This window comes from Budorcas taxicolor, chromosome 8 (genome assembly GCF_023091745.1).
Source record: "Budorcas taxicolor isolate Tak-1 chromosome 8, Takin1.1, whole genome shotgun sequence".
Lineage (NCBI taxonomy): Eukaryota > Metazoa > Chordata > Mammalia > Artiodactyla > Bovidae > Budorcas > Budorcas taxicolor.
This window is the reverse complement of record NC_068917.1, coordinates 46,516,171-46,533,375: the sequence shown is the minus strand read 5'-3', so window position 1 is coordinate 46,533,375 and position 17,205 is coordinate 46,516,171. Positions and strand designations below refer to the sequence as shown.

At 47.9% G+C, this 17,205-nt stretch overlaps 1 protein-coding gene across 2 annotated transcripts; it reads left to right on the top strand.

Annotated features, from left to right (window-relative positions):
• The first annotated feature begins 8,916 nt into the window (after positions 1 to 8,916).
• On the top strand, positions 8,917 to 15,643 carry DMRT2 (doublesex and mab-3 related transcription factor 2). Of its 2 annotated transcripts, XM_052645100.1 has the most exons (5): positions 8,917 to 9,269; positions 10,063 to 10,622; positions 12,262 to 12,364; positions 13,970 to 14,050; positions 14,438 to 14,461. In XM_052645100.1, exons 2-4 carry the CDS (start codon positions 10,107 to 10,109, stop codon positions 14,023 to 14,025), a joined length of 675 nt encoding a protein of 224 aa, XP_052501060.1. In that variant the 5' UTR covers positions 8,917 to 9,269; positions 10,063 to 10,106; the 3' UTR covers positions 14,026 to 14,050; positions 14,438 to 14,461. The 2 variants fall into 2 exon arrangements, with proteins under 2 accessions (XP_052501060.1, XP_052501059.1); XM_052645099.1 differs by lacking the exon at positions 13,970 to 14,050 and having other exon boundaries at positions 14,438 to 15,643.
• The last annotated feature ends 1,562 nt before the right edge of the window (positions 15,644 to 17,205 follow it).

Sequence of the window (17,205 nt, the reverse complement as noted above, 5' to 3'; positions counted from 1 at the left end):
GACTAGCCCATGACAACTGTTAAATCTGGCCAACGGATATATACATATTGTGTATCCATATGGATATGTGAATAGCATGGATATTACACTATTGGATTTTACTAATGGACATTACACTGTTTGACCTGCCTTTGTATATTGTTTAACATTTTCATTATTAAAAGCAGAAGAAAAAGAAAGGGAAGGAAAACAGTTTAGCTTAAAGTTCTAGCTGGAAACCAATCTTAGCAGACTGAGATAAGACAGTTAAAGATGAACCTGTTCTTCCCTGCATAATGACACAAAGGATTTTTTGAAAGAGAAATGGAAAGCCTGTGGGTCAGTGTGTTTATTTAGCAAGGTTTTGTTACCTTTCAGCCTCCCTCCTGCTCTTCAAAGTGAGAACAGTATTTCCTTCTCAATGCTTTCACACAGATAAAGAAATCTATAAGCATTCCAAAACGTTGTTTCCCATTGGTCACAAGGAAAGTAAAGTACTTTTTTTTTATTTGGCAAGTGAAAGAACATAATGGCAGCGTCATTTCAGAGAAGGGTATTGCTTGAACAGTCATTAATAAAACCAGCACAGTAGTCCCCTCTGTGACTGTTCCCAGTCATAATCTTATCAGCTTGCTTACCCAGGGCAATGATGTTCTTGATTTGACAAAATAAGACAAGGGGGACCTCATTAATACCTTATGTTCAAAATGCTGTATGATTTTCAAATAATTCCAGGGTTTTTTGTTTGTTTGTTTTCATTTTGAACTTAGAAAACCACTGGTATTTGTAAGGAAAAAGTATTTATTATCTCCATGTTGTAAATGAGCAGCTGAGACATAGACAGGTCAAGGGCCTTGACCAAAACTTCTCAGGAGCCTTGGAAATGATCTTAGGTCTTCTGTGCTTTCAGAGCCTAGGGTGGTTTACACAGCTTCCTGTGACCTTGGTATTGTGTGGGTTTGTCTTGGGTCATTTCTTAGTTTGGGGGATTGGTTTCCTTCAGAAGCAGCTGGGACCTAGGTCTTGCTAACTCCAGGTGGGAAGTGCGCTGGAATGGGATGGTTCAAATTCAGATCTGGGTTCTGTTGTCGTCCTAGCCCCCTGGACAGGACAGCCTCTTAGAATCCGCATCTTTAACTGTCAAATGAAAAGCTGTGAAGAGTCGATAACACCAAGCTAGAAGGGTCCAGCACCCAAACTGACAAACTGTGGGCCCTCAATAGTTGTGAATCCTACTTCTCTTATCCTTCCTGGGAAATGCAGTCCAAGAGTCAATGCAAGAAATGTCCCTCTCCATTCTTCCAGGTAGATGCTTAAAAGGCCAAGACTGGGATTCAGAACCGCTCCCCGCCCCACCCCCCAGCCCCCAACTCACCCCCCGCCACAAGCAAATGACGCTTAAATCTCTCGCTGATGACCCTTCAGACTTCCAATCGGTCAGTGCTTCTGACCACCGACCCCACCTAGAAAAGAGCACGGGAGGGCCAGGGAGATTTCAAGCGGTGCTCTGCGTCTCAGCCTGGTCTATTAAGCGCTGGTTAGCGCGCCCGCCCCCTGGCGCCCCCGTGTGGCTTCTTGTGGTAGGGAGGATGCACCCGTCCCTGTTTTGGAGGACGCTGGATCCTTGGGCAGTGGCCTGGCCCAGGGGGTCCCTGGCATTTGACGGTACAATCGGGTAGGGTCCACTAGGCACTGTGGGAGGATCAAAGCATTCTTGCGGGGCCTGAGGCAGGCACCCGGGGTTGCAGTTTTGTTAGTTTGGCCTCACCTCGCCAATAAATTTTCTACGAAAAAAGGGGCAGGGGTGGAGGGCAGGGGGCGGGGTGGGGAGGCTTGGTGACCAGGAGGCGAGAATGGGAGTTTCTTGCACCTGCACTCCCGCTCCGTTAAATCAGTGTGAAGCAAGTGACATCTCCCCTTTGCCTGCCCCCTTCAAACTCCTCATCTTCCTTCCTTAGAACACCCGCCTGCTGTCTGGGGTCAGCGTTTCAAAGAGAATATTTCCTCCTGGCTCTTCAAGTTTATGTAGCACTTTGTAAGAGGGGCACGCGCTCAAGCTGGGCTTTCGTCTTTCCCCATCCCCTCTCTCCCCACACACCTCCGTGGAGAAACCATCATACAAGCCTTTTTCAATTTCTCACCCCACCCAAAAGTATTTTTTTTTAAATATGGAAAGGACCTTTAGAGGTGATTTGGTTCAAGTCTTTTATTTTGCAGAGTAGCCAATCAAAGCCTAAAGAAGTAATGGTGAGTAAATTGGCCCAAGGTCAAGGGTTACTTTAGTTGGCAAAACCAAGACTGGAACAGGAAAATCCCTGGAGACTCTTCTACTTTTTTTACACTGCTCATTTCATAGAGGAAAAGAATCTTAGAACTGTCTCAGACAGGTCAAGTGCTGTGTAGAAGTGTCTGTGTTTTTGCCAGTTGGCTTCCAGACCTGTGATCACACTTCAGTCACTTGGATGTATGGATAGTTGCTTGCTATCTATGTGAATCCAGGGCGAGCAGGAGCCAAGTACAGTTTGATCCTCTGTTCTTAGCCACTCCCTCCCCACCCCCAGTCCATCAGGAGGGAGCATCTGTGCTATTTGTGTTACACTGTTGGAATCTTCTACTAGGTTAGAGTAAAGCCTGACCCTAGGGATGCTTCTGGTAGAGACTGGAAGGAACTCAGCCAGCCAGCGAGGACACATTTCAGGGAGACTGCCTGGGGTTAACAGCAAAGAAGATATTTTGGCCCTCTCCAGAGCCCAAACTCAAACCCCAAAAGGAGCTTAGCACACAGAATAGGGATAGGGAGGCCTATTTAAGTGACCTGGTAAATTTTTTTTCTTTTCTTTTCTTAAAATTCAGCCATCTGGACTGAATCTGGAAGTTACAGCATCATGGAACCCTGATGACATGCGAGAACCCTCTTTGTCACTTGAATGAATCCACCGCACTGGATCTGGGCTCTAGGGAACTGAATCTTTTGTGAAGTTACTCCATGTCCCTTTCTTTCACTAGTTGACATTTTTGGGTTTTATTATCACATACTTGACTTGGATTTTGATTATATAAGATCAGTAATGGAAATATGCAGGAGCAGAATATCACCAAGATGTCAGAATCAACACCAAGTTTTTTTGTTTCTAATTCTTTTTCCTCTCTCCTCTTCTTGTCCTCCTTGGACTTTCTTCATGCCCTTATGATCTGTACCATGAGTCCATCAAATGGTAGTTTACATTTGTTACTGTTTGAGAGAGAACTTGGAAGCCAATGAAATTTACTCTTCACTTTAGTCAAGAAACCGGAAGCCCAGGAAAATGAAAGGATTTACCCAGTGGGTCCTACCAGGGATGAATTAAATTTTCACCATAGTGCCTGCACCACAAACACTTTGTTTTCGTCTTCTTCTCTACTTGATATTAATAGTTGGACTGTTGGGAAAATATGGAGAGTGATTTGAGTGTGGTTAAAGGCTGTCCTCTAGAAATTAGGACAGTAAGACCCAGTATGGGATGGGAGTAGAGGTGAGGGCCAGTATGGGATGGGAGTAGAGGTGAGCAGTTCTCAGGGATAAGGGTTCATGGTCAGGTAAGCATGAGGCCCCCAGGGGCTTCAGGGAGGCCCCCAGCAGGAGCTCAGTGTGCCTCCGATGTGGCAACAAGCAAGGACACGCCCATGGGATGGAACCCAGGCCCCACTACAAGCCTGAGCCTCTACCTCCCCTGGCGGCCATTTGGAATGGGTACTGAGAAGTCATAGACGCCTGCAGTTGCTTCATCTCCTAGAAGCTACTTGACCCCCAAGTGAATTGAGCCACATTTCCCAGCATGGAGGATGGAAGCTGCCTCGGGGTTGGGTCGGGCTGGCGGGCAGATCCTTGGATGTTCTAGGATTGCTTCACACACCCGGCATCTAACTCCATCCAACTCCATCCGCATCCCACAAAGGGCACATTTTTGTTTGTTTGAATGGTGTGAAGACTTTGAGGTGGAGGGGGAGTTACTGTGGACCCTTTGGTCTTACGCAGTCACTGTGGAGCTGCGTGTATCCTTAGCAAGTCCCATGCACTCTCCCAAACTCAATTTTCTTCTCCGTTTGTAAAACAATGGGGCGTTGACTAAGTGCGTCCCCTTCTGTCATAAATGCCTGTGATTTAAACCTTGCTTCCCACGGAGGAGGGATGAGAGCGCAGATCACATTGTCCTCTTTTGTTCAGCGTTTTTTCCCTAGACATGCAGAGCAGGGAGCAGGGGAAAGGAGACTTCTAAAGCCTCGCGGAGAACAGTTATCTTCCGCTAGCTGCCTCATCCCCCGGCCCCCTCCTCTTGACTCCTGACAGGTCATATATTTGATTACGCAAAGCAAATTGGGAAATCGAATTGCCGCGGTCCCATCTGGGATTATTTATTTCGCTGCGTCCACAGCCGGTCGAAGTTGTGAGACGATATAATGTTAAGAGTAGCCTTCCGCGAGAGGAGGTGGATTTGAGGTCGTCTTCTGAAAAGAAACCGGAGGGTTTATCAGCCAAAGCAGAGCTCTTCTGCGATTCCTAGACGGTTCCAAAAACCATTCACCACCCCGGGCGCTGCCAGCAGGTTGACGTCGCGAGGCTGCTCAGGCTGGCGGTGCAGCTCAGGCCTCACCTCCTGGCCTGGATGCTGGAAAGTCGGTCAGGCCCCAGGAAATCGGCCTCGTATTTCCTGGCTTCGGGCTCCCCTGGGCTCTCCGCAGGCCAGTTCCTTGAGTTCAAATGATAAAACTAAAACAACACAAATAACTCCTAAGGTACTGACCCTTTAGTGCGGGTGGGTCACCGTGCCAAGGAGTCTGCACCTATCTTTTCCTTTAAGGTTAATTTCACTTTGCAGTTGTGCAAAGTGAGGTGCAGAGGGAGTTAAGGACCCTCCTCTATGTCCCCAGCCAGGGAACCGCAGGTCAAGCGTATTAACCCCTGAGAGCCTATTCCCAACCCTGGACTCTCGGCCTCCAAGCTGGTTACTCTAGAGGAGCCTGGACCCAGAAATCCCGCTCCATTCTAGCAGCCGGGGCCTCAGAGAACGCGGCGGGAAGTGGCCAGGCCAGGCTTGGGAAGCTAGGCGTCCTGAAGTGGGACGTGAGCTGGCGTGGTGGGCTGCCGCCTGCGATTCTTAGCAAGGAATTGACGGGCGAGCGCGGCCACTTTGAAACATGCTTTTATTTTTTTATTTTATTTTGAGAACAGAAAAGAAAGCTCCTATCATTTTGAAAGAGGGAAACTCTCCGCACCCCCTTTCTGTCCCCGCCCCCCGCTCCAGGTTCCCTTGCTTGACTCGATATGGGGTAGGGGGAAGTTAGCATTGCGTGTGTCCGAGATTCAAGAGAAAGGAAAGGGGTGCGAGATGAGAGAGAGTTGGAGGGAAAGGAGAGGGAGAAGGGGCCCCCAGCGCCGGCCAGCTCAGAAAGAAGACACTCCCGAAGCTACCCCCATCATGGGGGACTGGCGGAGACCGTGGCGGCCCGCAGCTTTATAATTTACAAGAGAGACGCCGAATTGCACTTTGTAATTTGGTGTTGGTTTACAAGCCAAAAGAACCTGTTTCTTCGCCTAAAAGATCTGCAGTCAGGGCCTGACCCCTTTTCAGAGAGGGCCCTGGGGAAAGGAGCTGGGTTCCTGGCGCCCTCGCCTGTCAGTCATGTTGGGGAGACACTAGGTGGCCGGCCCCCCTGGGGCTGCAAGGGCGGCCGCCCGCTGGCCAAATAACGTTGATTAAACTCCCATTGTGTGAAAACTGTCCTCTTTATTACAACGGGCCAAAGATGGACATTCTTCCCATTTTGCAGATAAGGCAACTGAGGCCCAGGGATATAATTAACCAAATCAGGTAATGGATGGAACAATCAACAACCAGCCCAGGCTCTCTCACTCCTGCTGTCTCTGTATATTTAGTTTACTAACCAGTTTGTGCAGTCGTGGCCCCGCCTCCATTCAGATAATTTCTGATTTAATATTAGAGTTCCTCAGATTTTCCTAAACTCCTTCTAAGATAAAAACTTCTCCACTTCCACACCATCTCACCTCTCAGCAATTGGAGGGATCTTGATCTTCTTGCGGAGTTCAGGGTCAGGGAATGGAGTGTAATTCAACGGGATCACGATTACAGTTGCTTGCCCCCAAAGGTGGGGTGCAAAGAGAACAGGACAGGTTGGGGAAGGTACCTGGAGATGGGTGGGGAAGTCCGGAGGAACCAATAGGGCTGCAGTGTAGATTTTTAACGGGGGAGGAAGGATGGGGGCTGGCATGCAGTGGAGGGAATGGTCCAGGACCCACCCACCTGGATCCAGAGAGCTCCACCCCTCCAGAAAATTCTTGGGCGCTGCTTTCCCCAAATCTAGCCAGACGCTGCGCAGGGAACGGCACTACGGGCTCAGACTTCTGAGGGCCTCGCACTCTTCATACGCTTTCAGGAGCTGCCCTCATGGTCCTTAGGTGTCCCCCCTCCCCCCAACTCCAACCCCTTGTCCTGGTTTCAGCCCGCATGGTTTACTGTTCACAAATCTCACGTGTTTCCTCCTTGTGTAGCAGCTTTTACAACTCGAACTAGTTCAAGGGCTGCCCGTCTTGTTTATTTTCTGTTTAGGAAACAGCAGATCCCACCCCTTTCTCCTTTTCTTTCTGTCTGGGTTCCCCTTCCCCTCAATCGACTTACCCAAAATTTGCAAACTTATTTTGCGACTTCCCTCTCTTTTAGGGTAACCACTAGTTTAGCAAACCTACTTTCTTAATTTTGTTTGTTAATATTTAAAACAACTAGTGAAGGGCTAATGATTTCCTGTCCTCCGCCCCCTCCCGCGGTAAAAGCACTAAATTAAATAAAAATCCAGTCGGCCAACTGCTTGCCCGCGCAGCCAGCAGTGTTGGAAGTTTGTAGTTCGTTAGCACGTCTCGGTAGAAGCAATGAAAAGGCTGTTTACAAAGGTAAAAACGTAGCTAATGAGGAGACGCAGAAGGGCAGGTACTAAAGTCAGAAGCCGCGCAGGGAAATAAAAAACACGAAACCATTGTGAGTTTTTCTGGCTTGAAACGAAGGGCTTCTCGAAGTTTGAGACTTCAGAACAGAGGCCGACCTAGGACCTTGCATACCAGTCCCTTGCCCTCCCACTGCGTGACCCAGGACTCCTCTTTGAACTTCAGTTTCATCATTGGGGAAAAACGGGACAAATAACACACTTCTGCGCTCAAGAAGTCAAACTCTCTAACATGGTGAATAAATGCGCATTGGTGAGTGTAAGAAACTACGCAAAAGGTTAAGAATCACAGTGATTCTAGGTGGTGCCAAACAGGAGTCTGCTTGGCTCTTTGTCCTGTGTTTCAGTGGTCAGAGCTCCCATGTCACCCTCAGAAATGCCCAGAGGGACTGAGCAGCCGACGGCAATAAAGAGAACTGTTTCTCTACTTCTTTCGCTGGGCATGGAAAGCGGTTCGAGAGAGGAGAGAGGATAACCCGCACAGAGAGAAATCCCAGTGCCTCGTAACTAGGGAAGAACTTTCCACATCGCCAGAGGATTTGGAATACCTGCGCCTCCAGCACATCGCGTTAGTTTCACAGCAGTCTTTCCTAAGCTGCCTCGTTCCCACCTCTTCGAGCTTGGTTAATTCTGCCTGCCTGCCTGTCTGCTCAGTTGCTCTGTCGTGTCCGTCTCTTTCCGATCCGCCAGGCTCCTCTGTCCATGCGATTCTCCAAGCAAAAACACTGGAGTGGGTTGCCATGCCCTCCTCCAGGGGATCGTCCCGACCCAGGGATCAAACCCACGTCTCTTGCGTCTCCAGCATTGGCAAGCGGGTTCTTTACCACTAGCGGTTAACTTCTAATTTTCAGTAATTTCCTTTGTTTAACAAATATCTGTAGCGGGCCTACTATGTGTTCAGTGCACAGGCATTCAGTTTTCTAATCTGTCTTCTAAACCATTCCTAAGAAGCACTGATTATTTAAAGGTATAACTAGGAAAGTGTCCAAGTGACTTTATACTTAGTTCAAGAGATAAAATGCAGCGTTGAGTTAGAAGACTAATTCCCTTCTTCAGGATGTCGGAAACGTAACCGTTATTAAAACATTTACGTAAGACATTTATGAAGGAGCCCTTTTCCCTCTTATAAATACATTCACGAATACCAAAAAGTTCTCTTTGAAAGGCGGTTTCGTTTAAAAAAATGCTTAGAGTGAATATATTGTACTTCGATCTCTTAATGGCACGTATATCCGTTCTCTCCCAAATCAACTCATAGGAATTCATATAGAAAAATATAAGTGAGTGGGTGACCTGCCTGTCTCACGGGCGTGGTGAAAGTTAACAAGGAACCACTTTTCACCTTGAGGATGAGTGGCGCTAGCCCCCAGAGTATCTGCAGGCCATTAAGTCCTCTTAAGCCGGCGCTGGGGTGAAAGGTAGCCATTGATTTATTCTTGCAGGAGAAAGTAAGATGCCTCCGTGCGCTTCTCTTATTTCCGCTCCTAACACTGGGTTAATGATTGAGTCGCAGACACACTGGTGATGCTGATGACTTATGTTTTTCTGAAAGCTGCCTTGTCGTCTGTTACTTTCTTTTGAAGACAACGTGATTTGTAAGACTGTTGTCTGCTTATTTTCTAGGCCACGAGATAAATGGCGACTTCGCTCCCGCCGGCGCCGTCACACTTCGGTTTTAACCTCGGGACAGACTTCCCGGCTGCACCGAAGGCCGCCGGGGAGGATTCTGGCGGAGCGCGGCGGGAGGGGCGCGGCGATCGCGAGGAGGCGGGGAGCGCCGGGCCAAAGCGCCTCGGCCAATCAGCGTGCACACCGCCTGACAACCGGCCAATCAGCGGGCACAAAGCTCGGGGGCCTGAGCGGATAATACTAGGAAAGGGAGCCGAGGCTGGCGACTGCAGCCAGGGGCAGTGCGCTGTTTGCTGCTGCTTGCGCCCGCCCGTCCGCGCGTTCCGGGAACTCGAGATCGAAACCTGGTCAAGACGGCCCAACCTTACAGTTCAGCTAAGGTCAGAGAAAGCCAGAAGCAGCCTCAGCGAGGTGAAGCGCCTGGCTGCTGAGGAATGATCAGAGTCCGGGATGTGTGGAGCGTGATCGCTAAGAATTTGACTCACTTTCTCCATGCTCCTTCTCTTCCACTCCTCATCCACGCGGGCCTCCAGCTGTCAGCACCAGATTTCGTGACAGGGTGTGGCCACCCCGATTTCTGTTTGCAAGCCCTGCCAGCAGCTCAAGAACAAGGTCCCAAGGCTGGATTTCTTTCGCCTAGGCTGCTTAGCCGGGGCCTCAGAGTCTTGGTGAGTTAATGTGATGTTGCTGGGGTGGGCAAAGGGCGTGAATCATCTTTCCCTACCTTTCCTATTCTACTTGTATGTCTTGTCTTTAAGTGCAAATCATGAACGATGTACACGGAGCCCGCCTGGCTTAGTGCTGCGCGGTCGAAACAATGTTGATGCTGGACGGGTGTCTGCAGCTCTGTGCCCAATGTCCCCATGGGACTCTATTGGCAGCAAAACAACTTTGATTTTAGTTGATTAAATCTGCAGTATCCTGAGGTGGGGGGAGTGTGCTAGGGTGTGGGGTGGGTTTGGGGAGGATAAGAGAATCTCTCCAAGTCCGACAGGTGTAGGAGGATGACAGGTGTGTGGGAATTGTGGGTGGTACCTCGCAGGGTCCAAAGGTCCCTTGTGATCCGAAAGAAAACAGTTCTTCCATGGACATTTTTATATTCATCATGGCTATACTAGTTGGATATGGCAAAGCCTGACTAGTGACCAAGGCCGTGGTAGTTGAACACGCTATCTTTACCCAGGGACTTGTCCCAAAAGCGTGTGTAAAGCCAGAGAGGGCTGGTGTTCACGGAGCACTTAGAATGCACAGATAGGAACCTTGCTGGGTTGGGGAACCGTGAGGGGGGCTAAAGATACAAGAAATAAATGCTCGTGTGGTCTGGATGTGAAGGACGTGTAGAGAAGTGGGCTTCTCAAGAGGTCGGAGGCGGGCAGACCAGGCGTTCTGGGCCCCAAGCCTGGGGCCAGTGCCTGACGGAGGTCGGTCGGTGGGTCTTTGGGTGTTTTCTTGTCTCTCCAGAGTGCAGGCCACTGAGCATAGGCCCGGGCGAGGCGTGGTGCGCCATGGCGGACGGGCAGCCGGGTCCCGCCGTGGACTGGGAGATCGACGTGGAGAGCCTGGAGCTGGAGGAGGACAGCCGCGGGGCACCGCCGCCAACGCCGCCCGGGCCCAGCCCGCCGCCTGCCTACGAGGACGACGACGACGCGGAGGACGAGGACGACGTCGACGCGGAGGACGAAGGCGACGGGGAGGAGGCGGCCGCATCCCCAGGGGTGCCGGGGCGGCCGGAGCGTCAGGGAGCCCTGGCGCCAAGGCCGCCCACGGCGCCGCAGGCCTCGCAGGCGCCCGCCGGGCCCCCGGAGCGCGGGGCAAACGCGGGCGGCGGCGCGGAGCCGCGCAAGCTCAGTCGCACGCCCAAGTGCGCGCGCTGCCGCAACCACGGCGTGGTGTCCTGCCTCAAGGGCCACAAGCGCTTCTGCCGCTGGCGTGACTGCCAGTGCGCCAACTGCCTGCTGGTGGTGGAGCGGCAGCGCGTCATGGCCGCCCAGGTGGCGCTCCGGAGGCAGCAGGCCACGGAGGTGCGTACACGCCAGCCGGCTCGCCCCCTCCCGGGTGTCTGGGGCCGCGGTGGGGGTCGGGAGTCGGGGACGCGGGTAAGCCACACTCTTCGGCCTGGGTCTTCGAGGCGCCTGGCCCTGCCCGGATGTGAGGACATCTCTGCCCACGGTGGCCTACGGTGTCGGGAGGCAGGAAGCCATGCCATCGCTGGGGAACTTAGCAGAAAAGATTTTGTGTTAAGAAGCAGGCAGAGTCTTGAAAGTGGTTAAGTTCCGCTGGGGACATTATGGGACATAATTTTATTTCGATTTTCTATATCGCTTATTTTGGTGATGTTGGGGGAAAGCGGAGGACAGCGGCCAAGGACAGAGGCCGATGGCAGCGCCCTAAGTCCACGGCCGTATTATCAAGAAAAAGAACCACCCAGCACGTAGAGCTCACAGCGCTTCCGAAGTCATGGGCCACTTAGGAAAGTGCTGCCTATTTACGTGTGTGTCAGTCGTGTCCTACTCTGCGACCCCATGGACTGTAGTCCACCAGGCTTCTTTCTGTGTCCAGGGGGTTTTCCCGGCAAGAATACTGGAGTGGGTTGCGGTTTCTTACAGATGAGAGCAAAAGTGACGTGGTAATTTAGAAGAGACGTCTAACTTCGAGGAGAACTACCTAAGAACCAGTTGACAGGTCTCTGGCGCCAGCGCGGGGAGAGAAGGGAAAGGGTCTTCTTGAACCTCGCCTGGGACTGTGTGTTTTCTTGTGTCCCTGTGCAAGCGCGCTCAGAAGAGAGAAGTTGCGCGGGCAGCTCCCACTTGGGGGTGGATGGAGAATTTTTGATATTACTTTTTGGCGAGAAGGGGCCGGGGAGTGGACCACATGCAAGCCTTGGGCAGTGATCCTCATGGGAAACCTCCCAAGGGTCCCAGAGAGCGCGGCGCGCTGGACTCCAGAGGTGCATAGGCCTCAGTGCGGCCTCCTCCGGTGTCCCGCGTGTTGCAAGGCGGGCTCTGCGTTCGCTCGCACTCCCCGCGGCTTGCGGACGGGGACGCGGGTGGGGAAGGGCCCGGAATTCCACCTACCAGGCGGTGACAGAGGGTGCGCCCGACTCTGGCTTTGCTCACCTTCTGGTGCCCAGTGAACAGCTTGGAGTTTTGGGCAGACCTGAAAACTTCCGACTTTTCCCCGTCAACTCTCTGTACCGGATCCCATCAGCCCTGCTTCGAGGAGAAACCTACTCCACATCTCTGACCAACGTCGGGTGCCTGACGGCGTCTTTGGCCCTAGGCTGGGCTCCGAGGTCACAGCGGTTCGCCGCAGCTCTGTTTTAGGGCCCGGCTCCTACCTTCTCATCCACTGTGGATTTCACGTCCTCCCCGCTGTCCCTCGACTTCTGAACGGGGACTATGTCTGGATGACTCTCGAACAGTGGCCCCAGGGAAAGCCCGGGCCCTTGCACCCCAATTGGAGGGTACGGACAGAGCATCTAGCTCATTGTGCTGAATTAAGAGGTGCTGATATTAATTTGCTTAGAATCATCTTTACATGGGATGGGAAAATAAATACATTTAGAACGAGGACGATTACTCATGCCTCCATGCCTCTCCCTTCTCTTACACTCCGCCCCCCCACCCCCGGCTCTATTGATTATGTTTCTTGTGTTTACAGGACAAGAAGGGGCTTTCCGGGAAACAGAATAATTTCGAGCGCAAAGCAGTGTATCAGAGGCAAGTCAGGGCACCCAGTTTGCTGGCCAAAAGCATTTTAGAAGGTAAAGCAACGCAGAATTATCCTTTAGCCTTTTAAACTGTGTTCTCAGTGATTCGCATTATTCAGGCACATTCACTTATTTTCACTTATCTGTGAAGGAGCAATCTGAGGGGGAATTGCTTTTTATTGGAAAGTCTGGGTTTGGGAAGGAAATCAGGATTTGGGAAACTTAATCTCACATACCTCCTTTTTTTCACTGGTAATTTTGTTTTCTACCTAGTAGTTAATGGGTTAACATGGAGTACATGTGAAATTTGCCCTAGTGTGAGGGATGCACAGATACACTGCCAAGTGATCCCAGAGCAGATGTCCTGGAAGGAAATAAATTAAAAGAAAAGAAATCTTTAGTTTCATTTGGAACTAAATAGAATGAGTCAAGTGTTTAAGAGCTACCCACTGCCTTTAGTCTGGGCAGTCCAGCCTTTAATCCCTCTCTTTTTAATTGTACTCCTTTTCTCTCTGGATTATTTACTTAAATTGCAGTTATTCCACGCTTCATTTTGGTATATTGACAGTTTGTAGATTGTAGAATGTGGAAAAAGTTTTGAATCACACAAGAGAAGTGGAGGTTGAATTTGAACAGACTGATGTCTCTCCGTGTGTTTGTTTTCTCTAAAGCTTGGGGATATATTACTTTTTCTTAAAATACTACTGATTTTTTAAAATGGTTCAGTTTGGATATGGAATTTATTTATTGATATAATAGTATATTGACTGTCTCTCACCGTTTAAAGAAAAGGAAAGTTTATATTTGCTCTAATTGCTGCCATTTCATAAGGCTCAGGTTGAAAAGCAGGTTTTTTTTTTTAAAGTAGGCATTTGAATTGTTTTTCCTATGTGGCTTCTGAATTGAGTTGTTTCTGGACAGGTTTTAAAGTTTGTTCATGTCTCACCCTGCGCTGTATACTTCTGACCTTAGAATGGCTTCTCATGCATTCAAAATGAATTTGGTTACAAACTGGGTAAACAGATTTATAACCATAGGGACCACACTGATAAATTGAAATTGTGCCAAAGCAACTTGAGAAGTGGGAGGACGAAATGGAATAGAAAATCCAAGTAAATAACTTTCTGGCAAGAGCTCACCATAGAAATGTATACATTCATTTTCAAATTATATTTTATTTGCAAATGAGCATGATGGGTTTGTCACTATGTAAACACAAACATCACAATGAATCCTTCAAACAAACTTGACAGTGGTGAGTGCTTGGGGCTGATGAAATACTCAAAAGTATTTTATGCTGCCAGGAATTCTATTTATGTTTTATACTAATCTTTGTTTTTTACTTTATCCCTATTTATAAGATGTATAATGACTTAATCTATGTTCTAGTGATTGCTTGTTCAACCATTTTGGTATCTGGCCAACATGATTAGTACTGGTGAAAAATGTTTTAGATCAGTTATTTTCCGTTCAGCAGGGGATACTCTGGCCTTTGTTTGTACTGGTAGTCAGAGGTGGGGGTAGGGGCCCGGTTAAATTGTTCACTGCAGAGTCTCTTTAACTAGTTAACAGCTCTTTTCAGTTTTCTATGCTTTTCTGTTTCCTTAAGTCTTTCCTCTTTTTCTCCTCACTAATCTTTAACTTTCTCTTTTTCCCTAGTTCTCCTTGGATTATTCTGCAACTGTAACAATGTGTACATAATGAGCCAACTTTAGAAAATAAAAGTGACATCAGCTCTAGGTATAGATATCTTTTTTTAAATAATGGAAAAAGGTGACATGGATAGTAATAAAGAATTGATTGAAGCAAGCTGAGCAGCCTTGTCTTCTCAATATATAGGAGCCTGGGGAGAATATTAAAATTTTAGTCAGTAAAGTATGCCTGTCAAAATAAACCTATCATAACAATAAAAACAACAACAAAAAGTTACAGTATGGATATCCTTCCCTGGGAAGGGATTCATTTAAAATTGAACCCATACTTTTGCTTTCTGTATAAAAATACCAGTGATATGGAACTGTACATAACTGTTGTGCTGATATCCATTGTTTCTGTTGCCTTCTGGATTTCCAGATTTTTCCTTATTAGATGTTAATCTCTGTCATGTGCAATGCTTACTTATTTTAGGCTACCGCCCCATTCCATCAGAGACTTATGTGGGAGGGAGTTTACCTCTACCTCCCCCCGTAAGTGACCGGATGAGGAAAAGGCGGGCCTTTGCTGATAAAGAGTTGGAGAACATTATGCTGGAGAGAGAATATAAAGAGAGGGAGATGTTGGAAGCTTCCCAAGCTGCTGCCTTATTCCTGCCCAACCGCATGGTACACGGTTCTGAGTATAGCTCCTACAAAAGTGCCTACAGCTCCACCCCAGTGGAACCACCAAACAAAGACTTCTGCAATTTTTTGCCCACCTGCCTTGATCTCACCATGCAGTATTCAGGCTCTGGGAATATGGAACTAATTTCTTCCAATGTCAGTGTGGCCACGACTTACAGACAGTATCCCCTATCCTCGAGACTTTTAGTTTGGCCTAAGTGTGGCCCCATTAGTGACACCCTCCTCTACCAGCAGTGCCTGCTGAACGCTACCACGTCAGTTCAGGCCCTGAAGCCTGGAACCAGCTGGGACTTGAAGGGAGTACGACTGCAGGATGGACTTGGAGCAGATCATGACATGATGCCACCAAAACTGGAAGGCTCTCTGGTGCTGCCTCACACTCCTGAGGGCCACATCTTAAGAAGTGACCTTCAGGGTCGCCAGGCCCTCCCGGAAAGGTCTGCATTCTCTCCACCCAGACGGAATTTCTCGCCCGTTGTTGACACGGACACCCTGGCAGCTCAAGGGCACGTCTTAACCAAGATCAGCAAAGAAAGCACCAGGCACCCTCTGCCACTTAAACAAAATCCATTCCACTCATTATTCCAACAAACTCATAATGACAAATCAGGTCCCGAGTTGAAAACATCATCTGTCAAAGAGGCCTTTGAAGAGGCCCCTAAGAAACCCAGGGAGTGTTTAGTCAAGGAGAACCAGAAATACACATTTACAATAGATAGATGTGCAAAAGACCTTTTTGTAGCCAAACAAGTCGGAACAAAACTCTCAGTGAATGAACCCCTGTCATTTTCTGTTGAGTCTATTCTTAAGAGGCCTTCATCTGCCATCACTCATGTCTCTCAGTGAAAGGCTGCTTAAATGGAAAGCTGGATTTGCTGCCGTCTCAGAGGATTCTTACCAGTCACTAATTTTTTCAAAGATAAAAGTTGTATAAAGAAATTTCTAATGTAAATGATGATGATTAAAAAAAATTCTGTATATTCATATGCATGTACTTTACCTTACCACATAAATATATTTAAAGATGGAAATTGCTTATGTGCAAATTTTCAGGCTTTACATAGCATTTCAAAAAGCAATAAAATTGACACTGTCTTCTAAAAGACCCAGAATTTGCTTAAGTAAATAGTTTCTCTGTCTAGGTAAAAAAGCAAATGTCCATGAAATGTGTTCTTTATTTTTCTGTGATTCTGTGTATTTTCAGGTGCTCTTACTGGTTTCTGGGAGCCATAGGGAAACACTTATGCCTTAGTTGTGCATTTTGGAGGGCATCTAAATGTAGATGTTCAATACTGAGGCAAAAATAGCTATAAGGAGAACATAGGGAAGATTTAGTTTATAGAATCTTCATTTCATGTGATTGGACAAAGTTGAATTAATTTGAAGGGAAATGAAGTTTAATACCTCATTTATATGACATAGGTTCTTGGAATGGGTCCCAGTTTCCTTCTCTGATGGGCCTCAGGCTTCCTTTCTAGGCTGCACATTCATTCTGTGATTTTTTTCAGGTTGCTGGGAGCCACAGAGCAGGTTCCCCTGCACATGGTGAACTCCAACTCAGCTCTGTGTTACTTTGTTCTTTCCTGGGATCTGGTAACAGCTGGCATTTAGCATCAGACCTAGTCACAGCTCGCAGCTGATCTGGGAGTCTCAGCTTCATGTGTCCCACATTTTTGCCAGTGTCAAAGGTATAGCTTTCAGTGTAGCTCTCTTCTGAGATAAAAACATTTTGTCTTCAAACTGCTTCAGCAGAGAGTTGCCGAAGCCTGCAGATGTTTATCACAGCATAAGGGTGGCTTCTTGTTTCTTACAACTTTCTCCCTGTTTTTAAGTTGTTATCCCCTTGTTTTGTTCAACAAAATATTATAAGATTCTATAAGATTGATAAAATGTCAGCAAGGCATTTATGAAAGTATGAAATTCATCCCTGAAGACTTTACCTGTGGACCTGGGATCAAGTACTAAGATGTTATGGTCATTTCAAACAATCAAGAGCCAAATCCACCTCTAATTTTGCCATGGAGTGGGGTTTTACTTCCAAGTCTGCTCTCATTGTGTAACAGGAACGCTAGGTAGGCATATGGAATGTGCCAAGACATTCAGTAGTTTGAAGAATTTCTTTTTCACTCTGAAAAACATTAAAAATTATTTAAGAATGACTTTCTTGCTACTGATGAGCTCATATAAGGCTCAAGGGGTTCTCTAGATTGTTGCTTAAAATCAACAGCAGTTACAAAAACAAGCCAGACTGTAGATTGATTTTCAGTTTGTACTTGTAAAATAACACTTGGTTTAGTTGAGTCAGATTTTCTTATTTTTACTGTTGCAAAAGCCAGAGTGAATGGAAGTATGCCAGAAAAAAAAGATGAAAGCAGGCGGAGATCCCAATAACTGTTGAAGATTCTCATTAAGTGCAAAGTATTTTCCAGTCATGAAGTCCTGGTGTCAGAGACAGAATCTTGCACTGCAGTTGCCCCTCTGCTCCCACCCCCAGTCATCTTTGTTTTATCTTTACAGTTACTAATTGTTATCCTCCTATTAGGAATTTATTCTTCA